Here is a 25,491-nt window from a genome sequence, read left to right as displayed (position 1 = left end):
AGTTATACACAAGGTAATAAAAGTAGCAAAAATATCTTCCAAAGTGGGCATTTACTAGGCAATTTGGGTTAAAATAATATAAAAGGCAGATTGTTTCGCCCAGTACATCTGCCTTTCTTGCACTTGAAGAAAATTGGTAGATGAAACTTCTAGAAAGAAAGAAAAGAAGAAAGGAAGAGAGAAAGAGAGAGAGAGAGAGAGAGAGAGAGAGAGAGAGAGAGAGAGAGAGAGAAAAGAAAGGAAGGAAGGGAGCCTCCTTTCCCACTGCCTTCTGCCAAACAGATTCTGTTGCTAGGTAAACATAAGCCACCAACAATTTATGTACCAATATATACAGCAAATTATAGCTGAGAGGAAGCTTGCTAGTTTATGAAACAGATGATAGATTTATGTTGTAGCCCAAGAAAAACAGGGTTTTGCCACAATGAGCCACTGCAAGTCTCTCTGACAATTTCCTAACCTAATAAACACTATGGCTTTTTATACTGTGAAGTAGAAGAGTGGAATCACATAGAAAAGAAAAGAAGAGTCAAAATGAATGACAAAAATGATGCTCTTTGAGAGGTGGAATTATTGGTTTTAAACTTTGTTTTTAAATATGCGATAGCAAAATAAATAAATAAATAAATAAATAAATAAATAAATAAATAAATAAGCAATAGCAGCAGAAAGTAAAACAACACAGCTAGTAATATACCCTCAGACTTGCCATCTGGGTTGAAGTCAGATTTAATAAGCCCAGCTGTATCAATTCCACCTCTCTAGCACGATAACATTTCATAAAGGCTGGGAAGAAGAGTGTATACTCTTCTGCGAACCTCTGTAACTAGAAAATATATCCATGTTTATTAAAAATTTTAAAAAGAAGTTTCAGCAACTAAAGGCCCTTGCAGCTCATATTTCTCATCCAAACTAAACTGGTATTTGTTTAATAAGAAACTGGTTCACAACTGGACTTCAACTGCCCCATCACATCAAGGAACAAACTGTTGAACCACACTCAGATCCACACTGACATCTGCAGGTAGTTGAAAAAGGACTTACAGGAATTGTTTTCTAGACACAGGACTATCAAACCAGTCATCACAGTAGTATACAAACATATAACACAACATATAATACCCTGAATGACAATTTATTTATTTTTAAAAATACTATCAAAGTGTAAGTGCTTTCATAGATTAAAATATTGCACATAGTATATGAGCTCAATTATGTAGGAAAAATATAACTATTTCTGCCTGGTGTAATTGTGGTGGTTTTATTTTCACTTAAAATTTTTCCTTCTTCTATTTTCTGTTGCTTTTTGTATATTCTCAAATAAGCATATAGTACTTTTACAATAAGTAACTTAAAGCATGCTACCTAAATTTTAACTTCAAACCCTTAGTTTTCCCAATTCAATTTGTATTAACATTCATCAAAGCCTTTTAACAGCACCCTGCAAAATGCTGCTTTACTGTAGTAAACCACTGCTATGCAGGATGTTTATTTATATAGATTATCAAAACTTCTAAACACACAAAAATAAGGATAAAACCAATTTGTAGCAGACTCAAGCTACTCTAGTCTAAGACATATGATTTTTCTCTAGTGCTGTTTCAATTGAGAAATATTTTTAAGTAAAATTTATTGAATCAATCTATAATTACAGTATTAGAGAAAATGGGATCTACTACCATGAGGCTCCTTTTACAATGACTGTATGGGGGAAAGTTTGTCTTTCTGGACTTGCAAAATCAAGAGACTCATTCAAGTTCTGAGGTAAAAAAAAAATCAATGTTTGAAGAAAGCTTTATTTTACATGTTAAAAATTAGGTATAATAGAAAAATCCACCAGGACTTCTACTGGTAGAATAAAAAGTACAACTGCTTAAAGTCTCCTTAAGAAATTCAATCAATGGGCATTCATAAAAATTCAGTCTCCCCAACTTACAAGTGTGTTACATTTCTAACGCTTATTGACTTTTTTTTTTTAGGGGGGGGGGTATGTGCCCAAAACAAAGAAACAAAGTATGGTAGTAGGGTTCCAAGTTATTTCACAAAAGTAAAGCTAAAATCTAAAATACTCTATGTTTGCAATGAAACTGTAGAATGAAGTTTTAGCAATAAAATCAAACAAATGTTGGAATGCTTTTAACAACAAATTATTTTTCAGTTTTCATGTTTTGGTGCATGAGAAAATAACTATAGAAAGATAAGAAAGTGGGACATTTTCAAGCACTTTAGATAGTAACAACTAATTGCTCTTTAAATCTTGCAGCTTATCTTATTTTTGTTTTATGCTTATGGGTCGTGCTTAAGGTTTTACTTTACTTAATAAATGGACATGAAATGGTAATTAGGGAGAAAAATTAGGAGAGTGATTTTACTATGGAAACTGGCTAAGAATTGACACAGAAGGGGGAGAGGGAACTAAAGAAAACATGGATGTAGAGTCTACATTGTAGACAATACTTCTTGTTTCCACTTCATTCAGTCATTCAATTATGAAATAGCAGGCCCCATTGGTGAGTATAAGAACCCAGTAGTTCATGCATTTGTTCATTATTTCAAGTACTAGAGGCCGGATGCATGAAATTCATGCAAGGGTAGGGTCCCTAGGCCTGGAGGGTGATCAGGGCCGAACTGTGGGGCAACCAGCGGGGCAATCGTGGGGGCCCCGCTGGCACCCGCCTTGGCCAGCCTGGCACCGCCCACTCACCAGCCCCACCCCCTGTTGCCACCCACTCGCTGGCCCCGCCCCCCACTGCAGCTGCAGGTCGCCTCCCTCTGCAGGGCTACAAGCGAGGCAATCAGGGGGGCCCCAGCTGGCACCCACCTTCGCTGCCCCCCCCAATATTAACCCTTTTTGTAGATGTATTTTCTCCCAGTTTTGCCAGCTTCCTTTTGACTTTGCTAATATATTTTTTTGCCATGCAAAAGTTTGTTGTTGTTTTTTAAATCCTCACCTGAGGCTACGTTTTTCATTGATTCTAGAGAAAGGAAGGGAGAGGGAGACAGTGAGAGAGAAACATCAATGGGTTGCCTCAGGGTCATTGGGGATAGAACCCAAAACTCCGGTATGTGCCCCCACTGGGAATCAAACCCGTGACTCTTAGGTGCATTGGGTGACACTCTAACCACACCAGTCAGGGCTGCCATGAAAAGGTTTTAACTTTCATTTTCATTATGTAATATAATATTGTAACACATTGAAAAATAATTTTAAAAGAATTTGAGGTGATATGCAAAAAGAAGAGGGGTAGCTTTCTTTTTGAAAAAATTATCTTTATTGTTGGAAGTATTACAGATGTCCCTTTTTTTGTTTGTTTTTTTTCCCATTGACCCCCTCCAGCCCGCACCTGCCCCTCCCAGGCCTTCACCACACTATTATGTGTGTCCATGGGCTATACATATATGCATACAGGTTCCAGACTAATCACTCCCTACCCACACTCCACACCCCCTGCCTTCCTTCTGAAATTCATCAGTCCGTTTTTTGGTGTGTGTGTGTTTTAATCTTAATTGTTGAAATTAATACATATGTCTCCCTTTTCCCCCACTGACCCCTTCTAGCCCGCCTTCATCCCCTACTACAGGTCTTCACCAACCTATTGTCTGTGTCCATGGGTTATGCATATATGCATACAAGTTCTTTTAAAATATATATATTTTTATTGATTTCAGAAAGAAAGGAGAGGGAGCGAGAGAAAAATCATTGATCAGCTGCTTCTCACATGCCCCCCCACTGGGGATCAAGCCCACAACCTGGGCATGTGCCCTGACCCAGAATTGAACCATGACCTCCTGGTTCATAGGTCAACGCTCAACCAGTTAGCTATGCCGGCCAGGCTGTATACAAGTTCTTTGGTTGATCTCTTCCCACCCATCCACCCTCCAGCCCCCCATCCCCTGCCCCCACCTTCCTGCGGAAATTCATCAATCTGTTTCATGCTTCTATGTCTCTGGATCTATTTTGTTCATCAGTTTATTTTGTTCATTATATTCCACATATGAGTGAGATTATGTGATATTTATTTTTCTCTGACTGGCTTAGTTCGCTTAACATAATAATCTCCAGGTCCAGCCATACTGCTGCAAATGGTAAGATTCTTTCTTTTTACAGCTGTGTAGTATTCCATTGTGTAAATGTACCACAGGGGGCGGGGGGAAGCATTCTTTACAAAGAAATGCTAGCTGATAAATGTGCAAGGAATGATATAATCAGGAAAACATCGTTTTGCAGCCACCATCTTAAAAACTGATTGGGGTAGGCATTACTAATGGATGCCAAAACTATTGGGTAAAAGTTGTTGGGGAGCAGGACATTTACATGGTCATCTACTATTTAAAATACTAATTTAAAGTGGGAAAGGTACCTTTACAGTGGAGAAATCTGGAGAACACTATCTTGACCAAGTGATCAAACTTGGCATCACCAGTGGGACAACTGACATCATGTATCTCCTGATGTGATGCAATGGGAATGAGCTTTGTGGTATTCTTGCTAAAAATGTTTAACTAATTGCTAATGTATAACCAAATCTAATCATGGGGAAACAATCTTCCAATTATAAATGACAGGGCACTATATAAGACAACTGGCCCAGACTCTTCAAAAATGAATATTTCATGAGTGACTAAAAAAAAGTGGGGGATTGTTCTGTATTAAAGGAAACTAAAGAGACTTGACAAATAAATAAATTTGCATGTTCTTTGACCCCGAATTTTGAATCCTTGGTTTAAAAAAGCTCTAAAGGACATTATTGAGACAATTTGGGAAATTTGAATATGGACTGTGAATTAAATAATATTTTATCAATGTTAAATTTATTGAGTTTGCTAACAAAATTGTAATTATGTAGGCAAACACCCTTGTTTTTAAGGTAATTAGAGGCTGAAAAGGTGTCTGAAAAAATGTCTTGATATCTGCAAATTAATTTCAAATGGTTCATAAAAATATGTATATGTAAATCCTCTTTGGACTTTTAGCCTTTTCGCCCTCTGGAATTTAAGAGTTCTTTATATATTGGGGATATTAACTCTTTGTTGTTGCTACACAGATGGGAGAGGATAGAGAAGGAGAGAGGGAGAGAGGGAGAAAAAGAACAAATGTAGCAAAATATTAACTTTAATTTTGTTGAAGGGTATATTAGTGTTCTTAGAACTATTTTAATATTTTAAATTTTTCTATAGGTTTAAGATTTTTCTAAATTAAATGCTGAAATTTTTAAATTAAATTTGGAAATATCTATCAAAATTACAAATACACATACCCTTTGAACCAGTAGTTCTACTTTTATAAACTTAACTGACATATGATCAATGATATTCATTATAGTATCTATAATAATAAAAATGTAATATGCTAATTAGACCAGATGTCTTTCTGGACGACCTTCCAGACGAAGCCGCAGCAGCAGGGGCCAAGGCAGAGGCGGCCGTCATGGCGGGCAGGGGCTGAGGCAGAGGTGGCCACGGTGGTGGTGGGAGTGGAGGCAGCCACTGCAGCAGTGGGAGCTGAGCCCCTTGCACAAATTTCAAGCATTGGGCTTCTAGTCTATATATATAAAAGGTTAATATGCTAAGTGTTTGACCATTCGACTGGTAGCTATGATGCGCACTGATCACCATGGGGCAGATGCTCAATGCACAGGCATGGAAACAGGAACAGACTGATGAATCTCAGAGGGAAGGGGTGGGGGGGAGCGCGGGAAGAGATTAACCAAAGATCTTGTATGCATACTAGAGATCCATGCACCAGTGGCATCTCTCGGCCTGTCCTGCACCCTCTCACAATCTGGGACCCCTCAGGGGATGTCAGACTGCCGGTTTCAGCCTGATCCCCGTAGGCCAGGCCAAGGGACCCCACCGGTGCACGAATCTGTGCACTGGGCCTCTAGTTGTTAGATAATAGCAAAAGATTGAGAGCAATCAAAATTTCCTTCAACAGGGGACTAGCAAAATAAAATGGTTTAAAAAAACTGAAGAAGCTCTTTGAGGACTAACATGAAATCATCCCCAAAATATAGTATTGGGGGGGAGTAAGGTACAGAACAATTCCTATAGCATTGTGATTGGAATAAATTGCCCTTACTTCTTCCCTTCCCTAATCCCACACCCCTTGCAATGTGACTTTGCAGCTGGTCACATCCCTTGAATCTGGGATAGCCTCATGACTTGCTTTGGTCAATAGAATATAACAAAAGTTATGGTGTGCCAGGTACAAGCCTAGGCTCCCAGAGGCCTGTGTGCTTCTGTTCTTGTGAAATCTTGACACCACAATGAGAAAAAACTGGAAGATGAAAGGCACTGTAGTATACAGTCAAATAATCCCAGTTGAGGCCATTCTAGACCAACCAATCCCCAGTTGGCTCAAACTCATCAGCTGAGATCAACTGAGCCTGGCCCCGAACACTAGAATCGTCCAACTTACCCACAGATTCATCAGAGGAAAAAAAAAACAGAACAATTATTGTTTAAAGTCACTAAGATTTTGGGGGATGGAGAGGGAGCTTACCCAGTTATAACTCATACAAATATGCTACAGTTTGTGTAAAATTTTGAAAAAAAAATTATATATAGATACACTTGTTTTCATATGCAAACTTTCTCTTTTAGGATGCACAAAAAACTAAAAATGCAATTGCTTTTGAGGAGAGAAGCTGGGGGATGAAGATAGGAGGGAGACATTTCACTATCGGCTTTTTTTTGTACCTTTTGAATTTTGAAACATGTGAATGTGTTTTTAATAAATGATTGAATGAATGAAATATGTTTCATTTACTCAACCTTTCCAGAACCATTGAATCATCTCTAGTGAGTAATGGGAACTCTCATACCTTATTGGTGATATAAATTGGTACAATCTTGGTAGGGTGGAGGTATGGCTTTAAGTAAACTATGTAAATGCATAGGCTATCTCTGGAAGAACCCACCTGAAACTGATAAATCTGGTTGCTTCTGAAGAAGGACCTTATGGAACTGGGGATCAAGGGTAGAAGAAAGACTGACTTTTTCTTGATGTTCTTTTTACTGTTTGAATTTTTTACACTGAACTTGTATTAAACTTTTCAAAAGGAAACTCATGAATAAAATGTACATACTCTTTGACACAGCAATTTATCACTTCTAAGACTATCTTCTGCAGAAATACAGAAGCAAAGATAAATGTATGTTATTACTTATATATACTAATAAATTATAAAGAACCTAAATGACAATCAATTAAAGTTAAGGATTAGTAAAATAATGAAATGTTCATACAAGGGAATACTATACAGTTGCTAAAAATAAACCCATAAACCATCACCCAGATCAACATAGAATATTCCAAAACTTCTGAAGTGCCCCCTAATGCCCACTTCCAGCCATTCACCCCCTATGATGATCATAAACTGAATAAACCCATGCAACCATCACCCAGGTCACATACAACATTCCAGAACATTCCTAAAACATCCAGTTTGTGATAATTCAGTAATCTGTACACTCTTTTGTATGTTGCACTTTAATAAAAAGTTTTAAAATATGCATATGTATTATAAATATGAAGGCTGTACAGGAAAGACTATTTATTTGAATAGAAACATTTGCATATTTCTATAAGGTTTGAACTTTTATGAGCCTTTTTTCTTCATAATTTATAATTATAAAATGAATAACAAATAATGAAGAAAACAATAAAAGAGAAAATGATTTTAAACACTGCTATGAGATGTTAGTTTTGTCTTTGAGGAGGAAATATGCATGGTCAGGATTACAAATCCTAGATTTCTTGACCCACCACCTACAACAGCCACAGTTCCCCTCCTCCCACCCCCATCCTGGAGGGAGACAAATGCTTGAAGGACAGAATCAGACAAAGAACTACCGTATTAGCTTGGGCTTTCACCTCAGACTTCAGTGCAGTCACCAGATGGGTTAGACTAAAAATTTCTTTTGTCCAAAGTAGGCAGGCCTTGTCTGGCTGATGTGACTCAATTGGGGCATCATCTTGTGGCATCCAAAGGTTGCTGGTTCCATTCCCAGTCAGGGCACATGCTTGGGTTTTGGACTCAATCTCCAGTAGGGGGTGTGCAGGAGGCAGCCAATCAATGTTCAGCTCTCACATCTCACATCAATGTTTCTCTTTCTCTCTCCCTCTCCTTCCTCTCTCTCTAAAAATCAGGGAGCCAGCAGTCCTGAATTGTGAGAGGGATGTCCCACTGCCCGTTTAGGCCCGATCTCAGGATCGGGCCTAAACGGGCAGTGGGACATTCCTCAAGGGGTCCCAGATTTGGAGAGGGTGCATGCTGGCCTGAGGGACACCCCCCACCCCTACCATGCACGAATTTCGTGCACCGGGCCTCTAGTATTAAAATAAAAGAATTTCTTTAAGAAACAACAACAAAGTAGGCAGGCCTCAGTAACTTCTTTCTCTGAGGGCTACATTCTGACCTTAGCTTTGGAGCTCTATCCACTCCTTTAGTCAGAAAAGATAGGTAATAAAACACAAACAAAAGGAAAACCATACCTAAGGAGGCAAGAAACCTTTTAGGGTAATTGATTGGTCCAAGTTTGTCTGGGACTTTCCTTGTTTTAGCATTAAAAGTCCCCATGAAGCCGAAATCTGTTTGGCTCAGTGGATAGAGCGTCGGTCTGCAGACTGAAAGGTCCCAGGTTCGATTCCGGTCAAGGCCATGTGCATTGGTTGCGGGCACATCCCCGGTAGGGGGTGTGCAGGAGGCAGCTGGTCTATGTTTCTCTCTCATTGATGTTTCTAGCTCTCTGTCCCTCTCCCTTCCCCTCTGTAAAAAATCAATAAAATATATTTAAAAAATAAAATAAATAAAAGTCCCCATGAAAATCCTCAGTTCCAAACCAACCAGGACCTCACAAACCAGGGCTCACGTGCTCCTTAAGACCTTTTTTCCCTAAGCCCCAGACAGGTTCTCCCCTTGATCTTCAAAGTAGGGGGTGTCTTCTCAGAAGCTAAAGAGAGGTACCGGACTTCTCTTATCACACTTCACAGAAGAAAGAGAGAATACAAAGAGAAACCCAAAAAGAGCATTCCACACAAATTCAACACACAGTTCTACACACCACTGTGACCCAATACTTTCCTGGATCTGAGTTCTGATTTATAGTTTACTTTGATGATTTTGGCCATATCTAGATATCTATCACTCATACTATTGTTTACTTACAATGTTTCTTTAAATGAACTCACTTTTCAAAGGAAAAAAAGGAAGAAAGACTCATGGACATGGACAACTGTATGATGATTGCCAGAGGGAAGGGGAGGGTGGAGGGAGGTAGAACAAGGTAAAGGTGGGATAAATGGTGATGCAAGGAGACTTGACTTGAGGTGGTAAACACACAATATAATAACAGATGATGTGTTGTAGAATTGTGTACCTGAAACCTAAATAATTTTATTAATAATGCCATCCAAATAAATTCAATAAAATGTAAAAATTCAATAAAAATAAATGAACTCACTTTTTCTTATTTAGCTAAAAGTGGAAACTCCTCATGTAAGTTTCCTCAGGAATGTGTGGAAGACAAGAAGCTTGATGCTCCTCCTAGAGGGCAGAGTGTGTGTGGCTTTCTTCCCACTCCTTCTATAGGTTAACACTCCCTGGTGATATTCCTTCAGCTCCCTCTACTGGTTAGAGTGAATAACTCCACAATTATTCAACAAACTTTATTGAGCTACTATTATGTTTCAGATACAGTGCTGGCTGTTGAGAATACAGAGTAGAAAATTAGAAAATTATTGTATGTAGTGAACAAGGATTGGGAAAGAAGGAAAAGAGGAAGCTAGAAAATTTGGGCATAGATTCCTTTTGTCCGAAGTAGGCAGGTCTCAGTGACCCAAACTAGAAGCTTGTCTATAAGGTCTATATTCTGACCTTACTTAGCTTTGGAGCTCTAACCACTCCTTTAGTCAGAAGAGATAGTAACCCCTCATTTACTTAAGCCTCTGCAATCTCACTTTTACCTCTTTTACTTCACCAAAAGTACACATATGAAAGGCTCTAGGGACCTCCTAATTATCAGAACTAAAAGGAGTTTTCAGTCCTCACCTTAAGTGACTCTGGCAATGACTCCCTCCTTAGCTTCATTGATATAGATAGCTGCTTTCCCAGTTTTCTCTTGCCACCTCATCTCTCCTTCAGCTTCCTTTTAAATGTTGGTGCTTGTCAGGATTTTGTCCTTAACCCACTTCTCCATACAACCTCCCTGCTTATGTCTACACAAATAGGCATAAAGATTTCTACCTACATACGCTAAAACTCTCAAATTCTAAAAGACCACAGCCTATTTCTCTCTCCAGCTTCCTTGTTTTTTCATTTATTGATGTAACATTGGTTAATCCAGCCTCATTTTCCATAATTGTCAAATTACTGTGTTTCTGTGATAGTGATTTGGTCTCTTCTTGCCTGTATCCGATTTCCCTCTACCTGACTCCTACCTCCACCCAAAAGTTTGCTTTTCAAGATTCAGCTTCAATGCTACCTCTTCTGGGAAGCATTCCAGAAGCACAGCACAGCCTATTTTGGGTGCTCTCCCTTTGTATTCACCCAGCACACTCAAATTGGTGCTTCTAACAGTCTGTGTATTTCTGTTTATTCCACTAGACTTGTGTTCTTAAAGGCACGAACTTAATCTGCACTTATAGTTCCCAGAACAGGGCTCAATAAATATGTTAACTTGATAAACAGTCTAAGAAATCCCTTGTAAACTATAGCATAGGGAATATAGTCAATAATATTGTAATAACTCTGTATGGTGCCAGGTGAATACTGACAATATTGGAAGGAACGCTTTGTGAAGTTTATGATTGTCTAACCACTGTATACCTGAAACTAATATAAAATAATATTGAATGTAAACTGTAATAAAAAATCGTCCAAAAAAGAGGAAAAAAATCTCTGAACTGTGAACAGTTGAACACAAAGGAAGAGGAGGTTGTTGGTGGTATAAGCCAGGGATATTTAACACTTGAGTATTTAGATCCTTTTCCCTTTCCCTTCATAGAGGCAGCCAGGGCTGGTGGGGCTTAGAGGGGCATGAGGGTCAGAGCCAAAGAGATGGTTGGACTAACAAGGCCACCAGGATGTCAGGGCTGGAAATTGGTTACATACAGGAGAAATGGCCAATTATTTTTAGGATAAAGGGAACCAGGTCTGTCACTACCTGAGAATGGAATTATAGGGTAGATGCTAGGATGAACCCTGTGCTGTTGAACTGAAACAGGAGGTATGAATTTGAATTCAAGATTTTTAATAGATGAACAGATATAAATATGTGTGGATCTATGCTGAGAAGGCCTTTAAACCATGATGCCCCCCAACCCCCAGTGGCATGATTATACCAGTGTCCAGCCTACACTTTGATTTTGAAATACCATTCTCCATTAAAGGAAATCAGGGCTCCTTAGAGAAATGGCTGATCCTAGGGCTGGGGCAAGGAAAGTATGAATCTGGGACATCTTATGCCAGAAAATAAAACACTGCTCAAAAAATCATAGGGATTTGTCAACAGGACACGGGAGCTGGCGTGGAGGAGCACTCACCATCCAAATCTGGGAGGTGAATATCAATATAAATATGGTAATAGATTAAACCCCATTGACTAAAATAGGAGTCTATGAGTCTACATTGATTTAAATAAATGGTAGAGAAGGGAATTTTCTTCACAGTAGAATGCTAATTAATAACTGTAGTTGAAATGATAGGATTAGAGTCACCATTAGGTAGCCATCATAATACAGTCAGGGAAGAAAGATCAGTGGACACTAATAGTAGTAAATGAAAGTTTCATGAGGAAACAAGGTAAGTAATACTCTCAAAGTATCTCTATACAAAATATTTTATCATTTTCAAAGGGAAAACACTAACTGTTCAGTGGATTAACATGGTAGACACTAATTTAACCAAAGGATCAAAGTTACCATCACCAGTAATAGGACAGTGACAGCATGTGCCTCCTGCAATGATATATTGAGAACACAGCATCGCTTATGTGGCATTCCTGCCCAAAATAAAAAACCTGAATTTAATAACTAGGAAACATCAGTCAAACCTAAATTAAGGGACATTTCTCACAATATCTGACCAGCACTTTTCAGAAATATGAAGGTTACCAAAGATAAGGAAAGATCGGGGAACTTCCAGATTGAGGGAAACCACATACATAATGATTAAATGTAACATATAATACTGGCTTGAATCCTGGGTCAGATAAAAGATTTCTTTTCCTTTAACTTAAAGAACATTATTGAGACCATAGGAAAAATTTGAAAGGGGTCTTAAGGATATACTGGAGTTCTTTGGGCTATTTATACAACTTTTCTGTAAGTGTGAAATAAAACAGTTAATATATTTTTAAAATACTGAAAAGAAAACTGAGTGCTTGTAACCTGAGTCATACAAAAAGGCTTTTATTTTTTACCTGTCTACTCCTCCATCTAGTTCTAAAAACAATTTAAACTTATGAATATGTAAAAAATAAACAAGATAAAATAATTGAAAACAAGTATGAAATCCATATGGTCTTGGCAAGAACCTTCTAAATTGTCAAATTCTATAAAATGTTCTTGAAAATTTGACAGATTATGAGGAGAGATTTCTTTTTTTTTGGGGGGGGGGGGGAAACAATCCAAACTTCAATATAGTCATTAGTTCCTTTGTGTTCCTGATACCCTTTTATTCAAAACTTGATTACAATTAGCCACAGAGAATATAATACTGGACTATGGAGGCAGAAAATCATTATTAATAAGAATAAAATAAATACACTTTAAAAATTTTACAGAATTTTATGCATGTGTACACACTTTATTAAATTTGCATTTTAAGATATACACAAGGTCATCATTTCACAAAATTTCCCATTATTCCAAAAGCAGTTATCATGAAATACAATGATTACATAAGTCAGTCAAGCAAAAAGAGCATCACCTATAGGATTTTCTTACCATATCATCTCTTGTACTTATTTTCAAATAGAAGCTTGAAATATGATATAATATAGAATAGGAAGAGATCATTTTAATTTATAACAATGATCACTTTTCAAATATTAAATTTTATATAAAAATAAAGGGGTACTCTTAACCAAGCTAATCTGAAGATTAGCATGTCTATCTTTTATTTATCTCAAAACAATCCCAGCAGAAACTTAACTTTCTAGTCCATTTAAACAATAAAGTTAACCATCTTGCTTCCTAGTTCTCATACGATTGGAACAATTTCGTTTTCTTGCCCTAATTCTACCCCACCACTGAATTTGAAAAATAAATATCATCACATTCCAAAGGTTATTTCTTAAGAGTTCTAAATTAGAGCCAAAAAATGGCCAAAAGTGTCCCTTTAAGGCAAAAACACAGTAGAGTGAATGTGGATAAGTATCCTGTAAGATAAACCATTGCTCAATATGATATAGGCAGAAACATCTTAACATGGTTTTTTCACAAACAGAATAAATACACTGAATGCCATAGAAATAATGTTTCTTTAAAATGGCATACTAGAGAAAAATCTTCATAATATACACATTTATGTTAGGTTTGAAGGATTATGGGCTTTGCACAGGTGAAAGCAATAAGAGAAATAAAGCCATTAATGGTGGTTATTACTATTTAAAATAAACAACGCATCTGATGCTGTAACAGAACTACTTATTGATAGCTAAGTGATGCTCTCTTACAATTCAAAGAGAATATGTTTCCCTTCAAGCCATACAGTATTACTAGCCTGTGAGTACCTGCAAAGTGCAACATCTTCCTTCAAGATTCAAGGATCTTTGCCTTCAAAACACACAAGTGCAGTAGTTTTCGTTTCTTACATACATTCAAAAATGGAATACTATGATCCTAGCAGGCAAATTTGCATATTAAATACAGACTATCCACCCACGAAATATGAACATTAAAAGAAATCTATCATGACATACATTTTTACACAATTTTAAATAATAAATAACACAACAATAGACTACACTCAAGTTTTTAAAATAGCTCCATTCAGGATTTACCTTTTAAAAGTTAACTTCTGGTATCACAGACTATCATGTACAATGTTCACAGCTCAAACAGCTTCTTAAAAGCAGAATTCACAATAACATTGATTTTTTCAGCCCCTATTCCTCATAGATAATAAATTGCCTTGCTATAAGGCAGCATGAACAAGAACTGGATTCTGATTCTGGTGGCAACACAATGACCAAAACACAGTCGGCAGCACCACTCATCACATGACAAAACAAAAGAATCCAATGTCACAAAAGTAATCAGAAAAAAAGCAGCAATCAAAACAGTATGTGGCAGTCACATAAAGCCCCCTTTTCTACGTACCTTATGATATACATCTTTACAGCACAGCACTGTACCCCAAGGCATCTCAGGCCTCATAATACCACCCAAGGCAAGCTGTCAAGCTTCAGGTATGCTTTCTAGACAGTAGTTTGTGGGTAAATAACATTATTCATTCATTTGTAGGTGCTCCACACATCTGGTCAAGGCAGGAATTTCTTCTCCTTGATAACACCACCTAGAAATATTAATAATATTTTATATATTCCTTAGGGCAACAGATTTGGGGAGAAAAATATCAACTGTGGTAGCTAAGTCATAGGAACTTGTGTGGTGACTACTCCAGGCATCATATAAGTTCATTTACACTCTCAGCACTAAAATCAATCCGCACGTCATACACTCCAACAACAAAGAACCGATATGGGTAGTAATGAAAGCAACTATGTGTTTTTTCTGCTCTGTGAGAAATGACAAGTAAGCAGCTCAAACAGGAAAAGGAAACAAAACAATGTGCTTTAAACTGATGCAGAAAAATAAAAAAAAATTAATATAATGAAAAGCAACTCATCTATTGTGAAATATATTTGAAACTATGTAGCCAACAGAGGACAAAAAATTTGTCAAGCAAGAGAATTTCTGATCTACTCTAGGTGTCATATAACTGCTGGGAAAATGAACCATTATAAAAATACATATCAGTAAAAAAAAAATACATATCAGTGCTTTCCTTAAACGTATTTGAGATTTAGTCCCTAGATCCAAAATGTGATCAGCAGAGAGAGAGAGAAAGAGAGAGAGAGAGAGAGAGAGAGAGAGAGAGAGAGAGAGAGAGAGAAGGTCAGAAGGTCACTATCCTCGTAAAATTGAACTTTAGAGAGATGCCAAAAAAAGAATGGTGTCAAAATGGTTTAAATATGTAATACTTTAATCCTCATTATGGATCAAAGTTCTCTGCGTTCCTCTCACTGAATGATTTATGTAGGAAACAGCAGCTAAAACATTGAATCAGAAATGGGTAAATCACTTGGGTGAGAGATCATCCATCAAGATGAATGGAGGGTATGAATTGGAATATGCTACTGGAGACTCTGCGTCATGCTGCCTTTAGCCAGTGAATCTGAGGATAAGCCACTGCTGCTACTGCTCCTACTACTGCCATCTAAAATATCTGAACTAAAGACAAAGCAAAAAGAATTATAAGCAGATGTATCTATCAGGGTAAAAGTAAATATAACATGCAAAAACATAGTTTCAAGAACTCACGAATCAGTACAGCATTTGTAAATAATAAAAAGCAAAAAAAGCAATAGCAATGAACTACATCATGTGCTATATTCAGATACCTGTGAAAGTAAGACACTCGAGGTTCCCTATCATTTTAGTGCTCTCCAGGAGGCACCAGAAAGTCAATAAGCCTTCCTCTTGACAAGTCACAGTTTTAGTGAGGTTGTTCCCTTACCTTCAGCTAGAGATTTCTACCTTATATTTATCTTCTTACCTTCCCATCAGTCTCACAGTAGAAGGAAATGGTTACTCATTGAAGTACCTACCCTGAGCTGTGTGAAGTATTCTATCAAACAGTGCTTCATGGTCCTTCTACTCCAGAACCAAGTCTTTCAACTGAACTACATTTTACCACTTCCCCACTCCCAAAAGGACTTTGATTCAAACACATTTTTTCTAATTTCCTCCATTATTTGCCTTTCATATTCTTCTCATTTTATGAATTTCCTACACTGTTTCCTCTCTTCTTGCTTTCAAAACCCAAAAGTCTCCCTACCACCTCTAAAATACTCCTTTCTTTGATCCCTTCTATTACTATCCAGTTAAGCTTCTAAAAGGAATGCTCTCTATAGCCCAGCTGGCATGGCTCAGTGATTGAGCAGACCTTTGAACCAGGAGGTCACGGTTGAATTCCAGCCAGCGTATGGGGCATATACCCCAGTTGTGGGCTCGATCCCCAGTGTGGGGCGTGCACGAGAAAGCCAATCAAAGATTCTCTCTCATTATTGATGTTTCTCTCTCTCTCTCTCCCTCTCCCTTCCTCTCTGAGATCAATAAAATATATATTTTTTAAATGAAAGGAATGCTCTATATTCACAGACCCAATACCCTCACAGTCCATTTGCCTCTTTAATCCTGACAACTGGCTTCTGCTCCTACCCTTCCACTAAAACTCCTGATCTGGGGCATCAAGAGCCTCTACAGCCCAGCACAGGGATACCTTATCCATCCAGCCCAAACCCTCATGGCTCCCAACAATCAGTCTGGCCTTCCTCATAAATCTGCCTTCATATTTCAGCATTCACAATTAAGAGCTTTCACCATTTGCCATCAGGCTGCCTTTCCAGCTTTGATTCCCATCAATCCAAAATATAAGCTCTATGCTCTATATTTTCCCCAAATTCACTAATTCATTTATTCTAATATTACTGAGTTCCTGCCAAGTGCAGGAATTATGCTAGATATTAGAAAACAATGGTGTATAAGACAAACATGGTTCCTGCCCTCATCAAATTTACAGAACAGTGCAGAATACAGACACTGAAATAATTATGCTAATAAACATATAATTATAATCTGTGATCAAAGCAATAAAGGAAATATACAAGGGGCTCTGAGAGTATATAACATGGGAAACCTGATCTAATTTGAAGGAACAGGGAGGAACAAGGCTCCCTAAAAGTGATATTTGAGCTATCATCTGAAAGATGAGTAGGCATGAATGAGGTAAGGTTTGGGAGGAAGCAAGGATCGTTCTAGAAGCCAAAAGCAGGCTAGTGTGGCTATAGTATAGACAGTAAGAAGAACACGAGAAACAAAGCTGGAGAGGTAGTCAGGCAGTTTTAGGATTTATACGGAAATATTTTTTATTTTTGAAAAAGAAACAAAGCATAGAATTGGAGAAGGAATTATGAATCAGAAAATATGGGTTCTAATTTAAAATCTAGTCACTAGCTCCTTTGAAAAAGCCCATCCTGATCTAATGTGTTCTAAGGCTAAATATTATGAGCCTTTAATATTATCATTTTTATGCATTTCTAAGTTAATATATTTCCAGTATTAAGTAACCTGTGGTACATTTGGAAGTTTCTGGGCCCTATACCACCCTCAATGAAATATAACTTCCCACCCGCCATGCTTCTCTACTCTTCTATTTTTTCTTCAAAATGTCATTTCTTTCTATTGCCACTGGATTTTTTTAGGTGGAGACAGAATATAAACAGGCTTCAGAATAGTAAAAATTAAAATGGAAATGGTATATTCCACAGTACTCCTACTCTATGCTCACTGCTGTCAAATGCATCATTAATAATACCACTTTTAAGAAAGAAGTTTGGATAATTTAGCTGGCTCAGATATTTTTTCAACCAAAAGGCAAAACAGATCTAAAATATGAATTATTCAAACTACTGAAAGAAAGTTGCACAGATAATCTAAAACATTGGGAAATCAAAACACCTTTATATTTGCTTTGGAATATATGTGATATTTTCCTCTTGCAGGATTTGGCCTAGACTAATATTAAAATAAATTTATTTTCCTAAAGCACATATTGGCTGGGCAGCTGAAGAACATGCTCTGTGGTAGTTGGAAGGAATAAACAGGCTTGGATTAAAATTTGGCCACCAAGCAGATAATCTGAATATAAATAAAGACTTTCTTATTCCAACCACCAGACTTATGGTGAGCCCTGGGTTAAAAGATTCCATTTGTAACAAGACCTGCTGCTTAGGTGAATCTTGTATTCATTCAAAAACACAGAAGATGTGGGTAATGAACACACAGTGCAATATACAGATGATGAGTTATAGAATTGTACACTTGAAACCTATAAAATTATATTAACTAATGTCACTCCAATAAATTTAATTTAAAAACCACAGAACATGCAGAGAAATCTGTCATCTAACACTATTGATTACCTTAAAAGAAATAAGCTAATGGGAAATTTACCAAGAAAAAAAGAAATCTGAACATGTCATATCTTTTCAAGAATTTTTTCTCTATTATTAAATATAAACATATGTAAAATTTTTATTATTAACAGAAAATCAGCATACTTATATTTAGTCACCAAAGCAATTCAGATTCAGAATTTAATAAACCATTAACCATGTATTTTCACCAAGCTAAAAATCTACTTTCTGTTTTAATTAATCCGGCACTACTACACATGGTCAGGAAGCAAAGACTACAAGTCACAAATTACTCATTGTCAGTATATCTGCATAAAGCAAGATTTATGATATATTTTAATCCATAGATTAGTAAATAAAAGTGATTTTCACAGTATCTGCTATTAAACTTCTACCAGGGCTTCTAAAAGCAACAAAGTATGGTCCAATTTGAGTTTTTATCTTCTTTCTTTCCTAGCTTAAAGTCTGATGGAGCCAGACAATGTCAGGAAAGCAAAGGATCTACATAATTGAAACTGAACATAGGAGTACATGAATCAAAAGAGAACTAATTCAGTCCTAGCCAGTTTGGCTCAGTGGACAGAGCGTGGGCCTGCAGACTGAAAAGTCCTGAGTTCAATTCCAGTCAAGGGCATGCACCTCGGTTGCAGGCTCGCCCCCAGCCTGGGCCCTGGTCGGTGCTCGTGCAAGGAGGCAACCAATTGATGTGTTTCTCTCATATCGGTATTTCTCTCTGTCTTTCCCTCTCTCTAAAAATCAATGGAAAAATATCCTTGAATGAGATTAGAGAGAGAGAGAGAGAGAGAGAGAGAACTAATTAATTCCAACCACTGAACATAATGTTGAGGCAATATGTATCTGAACCACACAACCAAAAATACTTATGACTGTTAAAGTAACTCCCTCTGTCTAAAAAAACTAAGGGTGAAATTGTAAGAGAATCATTAAAACATTCAAACAACAAAACTAGGATGTCTGTTGTGACACATACTCTCACCCCATCTGGTTGAGCTACTTTGCCTTATCCAATCAATAAATTGGGTTCAATCAGATTGATGAACAGACAGGTAAGTGCACTAAAAATTAGCCACAGCCTTATCAAGTTCAGCAGATATTGAAATAAGGTAAGATAACAGGGTATCCTTACCCCTTGATGTGAGTTAAACTGGCCCATAGGGCATTTTCTCTAGTCTCTACTATTTTACCTTAGTAAGGCCCAAGATTATCTTCCCATATAACCTCTAAATTCTTAAGATCATACATTTAAATATGATAATTTTCAGTCACCTTGGGAACAAGAATTTAAAAGTATCTGCACAGATGTCTAAGTTGCTCACATAAACATGTTCAAAGTATATGTATACATTTCTATTAATAAATAAATCATAGCCCTAACCGGTTTGGCTCAGTGGATAGAGCATAGTAGGCCTTCGGACTGAAGGGTCCCAGGCTCGATTCTGGTCAAGGGCATGTACCTTGGTTGTGGGCACATCCCCAGTGGGGGGTGTTGCAGGAGGCAGCTGATTGATGTTTCCCTCTCATCAATGTTTCCCTCTCATCAATGTTTCTAACTATCCCTCTCCCTTCCTCTCTGTAAAAAACCAGTAATATATATATATTTTTAAAATAAATAAATCATTATTAAACTTTATTCTTGGGCCCTAGCTGATTTGGCTCAGTGGATAAAGCATTAGCCCATGGGTTGAAGGGTCCTGGGTTTGATTCCAGTCAAGGGCATGTATCTTGGTTGCAGGCTCCATCGTGACCCTTGTCAGGGCACATGCAGCAGGCAACCAATCAATGCCTCTCTCACATCGATGTTTCTCTGTCTCTCCCCCTACCTTTAAAAAATCAATGGAGCCCTAGCTGGTTTGGCTCAGTGGATAGAGCATCTGTCTGTGGACTGAATGGTTTCAGGTTTGAATCCGGTCAAGGGCACATGCTCAGATTTTGGGCTCGATCCCCAGTAGGGGGCATGCAAGAAGTGGCCAACCAATGATTCTCTCTCATCATTGATGTATCTATCTCTCTCTTCCTCTCCATTCCTCTGAAATCAATAAAAATATATTTTACAAAAATCAATGGAAAAATACCCTCAGGTGAGGATTAACAAAAAATAAAAATAAAATATATAAAATAAATAAATAAACCTTACTCTTGGTATGTCACACATTCACTATAAAATTGTCTTGTCATGACACATATAACATTAAAAATAATGCTAAAATCATTAAGATTAATCTAATAAAAATGTTAAAATCATAAAGGTCAAATTAGCAGTCACATTAAAACTGAAACTTCATTGAAGACTTTTTCCTTTTCTGTAGGAGAAATAGACTACCACTTAATCTTGACTAGCAGCCCTGAAATTTCCTTTATTTTCTTTTTTTAATATATATTTTCATTGATTTCAGAGAGGAAGGGAGAGAGAGATAGAAACATCAATGATGAGAGAGAATCATTGATCAGCTGCCTCCTGCATGCCCCACACTGGTGAATTGAGCCTGCAACCTGGGCTTGTGCCCTGACCTGGAATCAAACCGTGACCTCCTGGTTCATTGGTTGACACTCAACCACTGAACCATGCCAGCCAGGCAAATTCCTTAATTTTCATGCCACGGACTTATTCCCCCAAAATGAGGAGCAGAACATGAGTTCCAAACATGCAAAAAAAAAAAAAATCAAAGCACCATGCAAAGAAATGTGTACTTAAAACTCTTAATGTTCATGAAGACTAAATGCAAAATGGCATAATTCCTGCCTTGTGGTGACAATGTTCCCCAGATTTTATCAGAGATTTCAGAATTTTCTTTTAGTAAAAAATATGATATAAAGAATAGGCTTAGTATTTCTTTGGTGGCAGTTGGCACACTGGACACTAATTCCAGATGGGTCCATACTCAAACTTCACATTTAATTTCTATTTCAAAGATGTCAGATTTTAAAGGTTATTATCTAGTACAGTGGTCGGCAAACCGCGGCTCTCGAGCTACATGTGGCTCTTTGGCCCCTTGAGGGTTCTAACGCCACTTCTTCAAAATAGACTCGCCCAGGCCGAAAACCAACTTCTGCGCATGGGCCACGAAGTTTCAATCGCACTGTACGTGCGTGCCCGCACGTGGTATTTTGTGGAAGAGCCACACTCAAGGGGCCAAAGAGCCGCATGTGGCTCGCAAGCCGCGGTTTGCCAACCACTGATCTAGTATATAAACTTTAAAGTGTTAAAGCCTATCTTTTATTTGCAGGGTAGGTCAAGGAATCAACTATAACAATTTAAATGATCATTTACTAATGATCTGATAATTTTTCTATTCCCTAAATGGTATAAAAATTGTCTCATTGGTTTCATTATCAAGTAGATTGCTATCTATGGCAATAAAAAACAGAACACAGCTACTTCCCCTTTTTCTCCCCATTTCTAGAAATATGTATATCTGATCAATGAAAATACATTAAAGAGAGAGAAAAAAGTTTCTGCAAAGGCAGGATCCAATTTTTACATATCAGGAATAACTCATATTTAAAATCTCTTAGCTATAGACATAAATGTCAACAATATTATTATACAAGGTGTCCCAAAAAACTTAGTGAAATCTTAAGTTTTAATATCCTTGGAAGTCCAGATGCTACAAACTTACTAAAAATGTCATTTAAATTTTTAATTGCTTAAATATATATATGAAACTTAGTTTTGTGAATTTTGAGTAATAAGTTTCTTTTTAACATATCATTTGAGCCATATATTGGCTTCTTAGCATTCTATGAGTGGCCGTGAATAAAGCAAATCTCTCCAGTGTGAGGGAACACTTTTTGTGTTTATGGATCAAAAGTGCCCTTTATCATCAATGTTCCCAGGACTCTCATTGCCAGTCACAGGTCCTCAGAGAATGGAAGTAGGGGCAACAGAAATAGAAACCTCACAACAGCCACCATCGTCTAAAGCTTAGGTTGCTGCTTAGAGGAATAAACGACTAGACAAGAGAAGAGAACTTTTGGTAAATACCATGCCTTCTCTTTCCTTTCTTATTTATTTACATGAACCTGTTTTATGGCAACTTGCACAATCAGTCTATGACAATATTTTTTATAAATTACCTCACCCTGTCTGTATGTTTTTAGCTTGGCAAAAACCTTTTATATCTTTTACCTAACTTGGTTACTTGGTTAGTAACTGGGTAAGCAAATCTATTTATAATGCCATGTGCCTATATTAAAACATACTTTACCATAAAAGTGATATGTAGTTTCTACTAAGTATAGAGTTTCATCTACTAGTTATCTTGACAAGCTTTAGAGGTTTTCTCTTTTTGATCATCTACATACCTGGAAAGGCACTCTGTACCAAAATTAGCACACTGAACTACCAAGGACAGACAGAGATGAGAGAGAAGAAAAACTGTGGGGCTGAAAATAGCTGGAACAATCTAAAGAACTGTTGGCCCAGAAAGAAACTCACTACACACTGATTCATTTGCCTGTCACCATAACCATTATTGCTTGTCTCATTTTCGGTTCTTATAAGTGTATTTCTAATAGCACATGATCTCACTCATCTAGGGGAAATAATGAACAACATAGACTGATGAACAAGAACAGACCCAGAAACAAGGAGGCATGGATCAGACTGTTGGGCCTCGGGGGGAGGGTAGGGAAGGGTGGGGGTAAAAAGGGAGATCAACCAAAGGACTTGTGTGCAGGCATATGAGCCTAACCAGCGGTTAAGGACAACAGGGGGGTGGGGGCATGTGTGGGGAGGGGTGTGGGATGGGAATGGGGGGACGAGGACAAATATGTGATACCTTAATCAATAAAGAAATTTTAAAAAATAATAATAGTAAACACCTCAAAAAAATAAAAAAAATAAAAGGCATCTGTTCCAAGGTTAGAACAGTGCTTATCAACAAGTCTAATAAACTAAAAAAATCTAACTTCCTGGTCAACTAGAAGTACAAGTTATCTTCCACAAAACGTGGAATAAGTGATCTGGAAAGAAGGAATCGTTAACACTTATACCTTATAAGTGGCTTACACAATTTTTCCATTTAAAGGATACAAACCTTTTAAAGTGAATGCCCTTGTGGACTCAAAAAAAGATCCTCACTTTCTACCATGTGACAACACAGAGGATGGTTGTCCATACACCAGGAACTGGGCTCTCACCAGACACTAAATCCACCGTTATCTAGATGTTAGACTTCCCAGCCTCCAAAACTATCAGAAATAAATGTTTATCGTTTAAGGCAGTTTGCTGTTAAACGGATTTTTTTTAACAGCAGCCCAAATAGACTAACATAAATTGAATTCAAATTATTCCTAAGATTAAAAATGGCAGCAGAGTAGGAGGATGCTCCCAGGAACAAGCTGGAATTACAACTGAAATATGGAAAGGCTTCCTGAATAATCAATAGAAAACTCAAAAGAGAGAACTCTGATACCCAAGGACTGAAGGTGGAAACCACATAGAGATTGGTAGGAGGGGCAGAGGCACAAAAGGGTTGCCCAGGCACCCACAAATGGCAACTGAAGTCCCGTAGAGATATCTCAGCTGTGTGTGTGTTGTGGGGGGGGGGGGTAGGGAGGGATGCCACTGAGAACTCTGGGATCTAATCCCAAAGCTAGCTCCCCAGCAGAGAGCACCAAACTGAGGAGGGTCCCCACATAACATCTAGCTGTGAAAAGCAGTAGGGTGCTGTCTGCCAGGGAGTGGCAGCTGAAAGTTCAGGCACCCTCTTAAAGGGCCAATGCACAAAAATTCCCTGTGGAGCCACCCCCCTTATGCTCTGGCAGAGGGAGGGTGAAGTGGACTGGAGCTGTGAGAGCAGAACTCAGGACTGGGGAATGGGGGGGGATAGAGCTCAGAAGGCAGACACCCTAAGTTTCTTGGGCTGAGTCATTCCCTCACACAGCACAGGACATCTTTCCCACATAGATATCTGCCTTGCCTGGGGAGAAGGCGGTCAACACACCCTATTGGAAAACACCTAGCCCTGAGGACACTTAAGAGATTAAAAGTAACAATTAGCCTCAAGGCAGAAGCAACTACCACACACTGCTGAAAAAACTCTCGCCACACCTGAGGACGATTGCCTGGGGGAAATTCAAGTCAGAATCCTATTAGTCTGTAGACAGAGGTGGTCTCTGGAGGCTTTGAGTCCTAGCCTGATCCAATCAGATAAGAAATTTATCTGAAACAGAGTTCAGAGTAATGGTGTTAAAAATGCTCAACAGTATGAAAAAAGATATAGTAACTATGAAAAAAGAACAGTCTGAGGTAAAGAATGACATAACACAAATAAAGAACACATTGAAAGGAATACACGGCAGATTAGGGGAAGCTGAGGATCAAATCAGTGATTTAGAAGACAGTGGAAAATATCACTCAATTAGAGAACCAAAAAGAAAAAAACAGGACAGCTTAAGGGAGCTGTGGGACAATGTGAAACATAACAATATTAGAATAGTAGGTGTGCCTGAAGAGGCAGAAAGGGAGAAAGGAATAGAGAAGGTGTTTGAAGAAATAATGGTAGAAAAATTCCCTAAATTAGTAAAGGAAAAAGTCACACAAGTTCAGGAGACACAGAGAACCCTAAACAAGAGGAACCCAAACAGACTCATGCCCAGACACATCATAAGTAAAATGCCAAAAATTAAAGACAAAGAGAGAATCTTAAAGGCAGCAAGAGAAAAGAAAACTGTTACCTACAAAGGAGTTCCCATAAGGCTGACACCTGATTTCTCATCAGAAACTCTACAGACCAGAAGGGAATGGCATGAAGTACTTAAGGTAATAGAAAGCAAGGATCTGAGACCAAGATTACTATATCCAGCAAGGCTATCATTCAAAATAGATGGTCAAATAAAGAGCTTCCCAGACAAAAAAAGGCTAAAGGAGTTCATCACCACCAAGCCAGCATTACAAGAAATGCTAAAGAGATTGCTGTAAGGGATTGCTGAGAAGAAGAAACAGAGAGAGAAACCTAGCCATACAGAATTAAAATGGCTATAAATAAGTACCTCTCAATAATAATCCTAAATGTAAATGGATTAAATGCTCCAATCAAAAGGTGTAGGGTAGCTGAATGGATACAAAAAAAATGACCCAACTATATGCTTTCTACAAGAGACCCACCTCAAAACAAAAGACACACACAGGATGAAAGTGATGGGTGGAAAAAAAATTTTCCATGCAAATGGAAAAGAAAAAAAAGCTGGAGTAGCAATACTCACATCGATAAAATAGACTTTAAAAACATCATGCTAAGCGAAATAACGCAGTCGGAGAAA

The 25,491-nt window shown here is 37.8% G+C and overlaps 1 protein-coding gene across 7 annotated transcripts in view; it reads right to left on the bottom strand.

Annotated features, from left to right (window-relative positions):
- Window positions 1-12,629: 12,629 nt before the first annotated feature.
- PABIR2 (PABIR family member 2) overlaps window positions 12,630-25,491 on the bottom strand; it is a 31,871-nt gene continuing 19,009 nt past the window's right edge. For all 7 annotated transcript variants that reach the window (XM_079765019.1, XM_079765022.1, XM_079765020.1 and 4 more), the window contains one exon: window positions 12,630-14,522. In XM_079765019.1, coding sequence (XP_079621145.1) covers window positions 14,453-14,522 — 70 coding nt within the window. In that variant the 3' untranslated portion in view covers window positions 12,630-14,452. The remainder of the gene's footprint in view (window positions 14,523-25,491) is intronic.

This window comes from Cnephaeus nilssonii (genome assembly GCF_951640355.1).
Source record: "Cnephaeus nilssonii genome assembly, chromosome: X".
Classification (NCBI taxonomy): domain Eukaryota; kingdom Metazoa; phylum Chordata; class Mammalia; order Chiroptera; family Vespertilionidae; genus Cnephaeus; species Cnephaeus nilssonii.
This window is presented reverse-complemented; position numbering and strand designations above follow the sequence as displayed.